The following is a 2,605-nucleotide window of genomic DNA, read 5'->3' on the forward strand; positions in this document are numbered from 1 at the left end:
AGGATTACAGGCTTGAGCCACCGCGCCCGGCCAAGAAGTTTTAAGAGAGAGAGGATGAAAAACATGAATCAAGTATGAGTTTTTGCCCAGAAACTGTTCACCTAGACTCAACTGTTCACACCATGCCTGGTCAGAAGATTGGATGGGCACTGTTGACCCCTGACCCTCTGTACCCTCTGGAGCCATCTTACCTAACAGTTGTATCTTTTTATGTAACTCAGCCACCTGAGCGTGCACAGAGGGCTTCCCGGCATCTCTGTGGAAGGATCCTCCCTTGGAACGGCCGGGGGGCCAGGCCTGGGCTGCTCCCTTGCCTCGGAGGTGGCTGGGTTTGCCCGAAGCCTCCCTGCCCTTGACCTTGGAAGAGGGCGTCGAAACCTGGTCCTGAGGAGGCAGGGCGTTGGCGGAGGCCGCCCTGCACAGGGGAGATGTCATGATGGGGTTGGGGCCGAAGGCCCCTAGGGGTTAGGGGGACAACTAGGAGTCAGTCGCTCCTGTCAGGGATCCGTCAGCTCGAATTCCTAGGGCTCTGAAAAATGCACTTTCCGACCGCTAGGTGGTTGCTCTCCGCATCTCTCGGTTGCTGGGTAACCGCCTCCCGTCTCCCTCCAGTGTTTCCATGGAGACCACCCGCGTTCCGTGGCTGACAGTGCGTTCTCATTGGCTGAGGCTGCATAGAGGGGCGGTCCCAACAGAGGGGCGGGGCAGAGCCGCGCTACAGGACAGACGATCTGGGCACTTTGGGGTCACGTGCTCATCCGTTTCCTTACCCCCGCCCCCCGCAACCTTATCCCGCCCCTGGGGGTTCGTGGGCATTTTTCAGGAACTTTCTTTCCGGCTTGAGAAGCCGCCACTCCCAAGATGGAGGTACGTTGCGCCGCCATTAAGAGCTAGCCCTCACAACCATCCTCTCTAAGGCTTCACAGTCCTGCCCAAGATGGCCGTCTCGGCTTTGGCACCGCCCCTACTCCTGACTCTCCCAGCATGGCTACCCTGACTCCCCGTTCGGGTGCGGGACGTACGACCGGAAGTGACGGGTCCAGACAGTTCCGCTTTCTTTCTGCTGCAGGAACCGTGGCTGCCGGTCAAGAGGGGCGCGGTGGATACTGACCTTTGCTCCGGCCCCGTGTAGGTGTGAACGAGCGGGTGGGAGGGCACCTCAGTTTCCTGCAGGGGGCAACCGGAGAGTGCATATGTGGGTGTGGACGGCGGAAACTGTTAATCTCTTTGGCCTGTTGGCGGGAATTGGGTCACAATTGGGCACAGGGAGCGGAGGTTTTGAGATCTTGAGATCCTCGCCATTGATTTGAGCAAAGTGAGACTGGCCAGGATTGGGGAGATCGCTGCCCCTCGCCCCCATATCGGAAACAAAGTGAGGCCTCATTGCCTGGAAGCCATGGAGGAATCCAATTGGCTGGAAGTAGCCCTCTCCCACTGACCGGGATCCCCTTTCTTCCTGCAGCGTGAAGACACAGCGCGTCTTCCCGCTGTCGGCTTCCTCCCACAGAACCCGTTTCGGGCCTCAGAGCCTCTGGCGAGATGCTGCTGCCGCTCCTTCTGCTGCTACCCATGTGCTGGGCCGTGGAGGTCAAGAGGCCCCGGGGCGTCTCCCTCACCAGTGAGTCCTCCTGTTCACCCTCCCGCCAGGCTGGAGGTGGGAGGGGCCAACATTGGGCCTTGGGGGTAGGCATTTACAACCTTTTGCCTCAGTTTCCCGGTAGTGCTCCGCTGGTGGGGGTGGGAGGACAGAGGTGGTATTTGGTGGAGAAGGCGCTTTCCTGCCCTGGGCTGAGCTTCCTGCACCCCACAGATCATCACTTCTATGATGAGTCCAAGCCTTTCACCTGCCTGGACGGTTCGGCCACCATCCCATTCGATCAGGTCAACGATGACTATTGCGACTGCAAAGATGGCTCTGACGAGCCAGGTGAGCCTTTTCTCTGTTCATCCATCAGATATTTATTGCACGCTGCTCAGTGCCAGGCCCTGTCTGTGTGACCAAGATACTCCCTATGCTGACTCCCCCGTGAGTGGGCAGAAACAAGCCCAGCTCTTATGGCCCCGGGCAGCTGGAGGAGCCCAGAGTCCTCGTACTCCCAAGCCTAGGGGTCAGAAAAGGCTCCTCCAAGGAGGTGAGGTTTCAGTTAAATCCCGAGGGTGCTGCAGCTGGAGGGGCCAACATGGGCAAACCCCTGGAAGTGGGAGACAGGGTGGGGCCAAGAGCAATCCAGCAGGAGACAGAGGTGAAGGGAAACCCTGGCTTTTTGTTTTCCTGTTTTTTGAAGAGACAGGGTCCTGCTGTGTTGCCGAGGCTGGAGTACAGTGGCATGATTGTAGCTCACTGCAGCCTGGAACTCTTGGGCTCAAGTCATCCTCCCGCCTTGGCCCCCCAAAGTGCTGGGGTTACAGGTGCAAGCCACCGTGCCTGGATGACGCCGTGTTGTTTTGAATTTTCTTTGAGATGGAGTTTCACTCTTATCGCCCAGGCTGGAGTGCAGTGGCACGATCTTGGTTCACTGCAACCTCCGCCTCCCGGGTTCAAGCGATTCTCCTGCCTCAGCCTCCTGAGTAGCTGGGATTACAGGCGCCCGCCACCATGCCCAGC

General features: G+C 58.7%; 2 protein-coding genes across 7 annotated transcripts in view; one reads left to right on the top strand and one right to left on the bottom strand.

Moving 5' to 3' along the window:
- The window catches only part of CCDC151 (coiled-coil domain containing 151), a 16,594-nt gene extending 15,396 nt beyond the window's left edge, over nt 1–1,198 (bottom strand). For 2 of the 3 annotated variants that reach the window (XM_011971371.1, XM_011971369.1), the window contains exon 1: nt 192–578. In XM_011971371.1, coding sequence (XP_011826761.1) covers nt 192–435 — 244 coding nt within the window. In that variant the 5' untranslated portion in view covers nt 436–578. Of the gene's footprint in view, nt 1–191; nt 579–1,111 lie in introns of those variants that run through there. The other variant, XM_011971370.1, reaches the window with a different exon arrangement.
- The window catches only part of PRKCSH (protein kinase C substrate 80K-H), a 16,011-nt gene continuing 14,080 nt past the window's right edge, over nt 675–2,605 (top strand). For 2 of the 4 annotated variants that reach the window (XM_011971364.1, XM_011971368.1), the window contains exons 1-3: nt 675–1,128; nt 1,463–1,618; nt 1,811–1,927. In XM_011971364.1, coding sequence (XP_011826754.1) covers nt 1,540–1,618; nt 1,811–1,927 — 196 coding nt within the window. In that variant the 5' untranslated portion in view covers nt 675–1,128; nt 1,463–1,539. Of the gene's footprint in view, nt 1,133–1,462; nt 1,619–1,810; nt 1,928–2,605 lie in introns of all 4 variants that reach the window. The other 2 variants (XM_011971366.1, XM_011971367.1) reach the window with 2 other exon arrangements.

The sequence above is a fragment of the Mandrillus leucophaeus genome, unplaced genomic scaffold (assembly GCF_000951045.1).
Source record: "Mandrillus leucophaeus isolate KB7577 unplaced genomic scaffold, Mleu.le_1.0 Scaffold1217, whole genome shotgun sequence".
Taxonomy (NCBI): Eukaryota; Metazoa; Chordata; class Mammalia; order Primates; family Cercopithecidae; genus Mandrillus; species Mandrillus leucophaeus.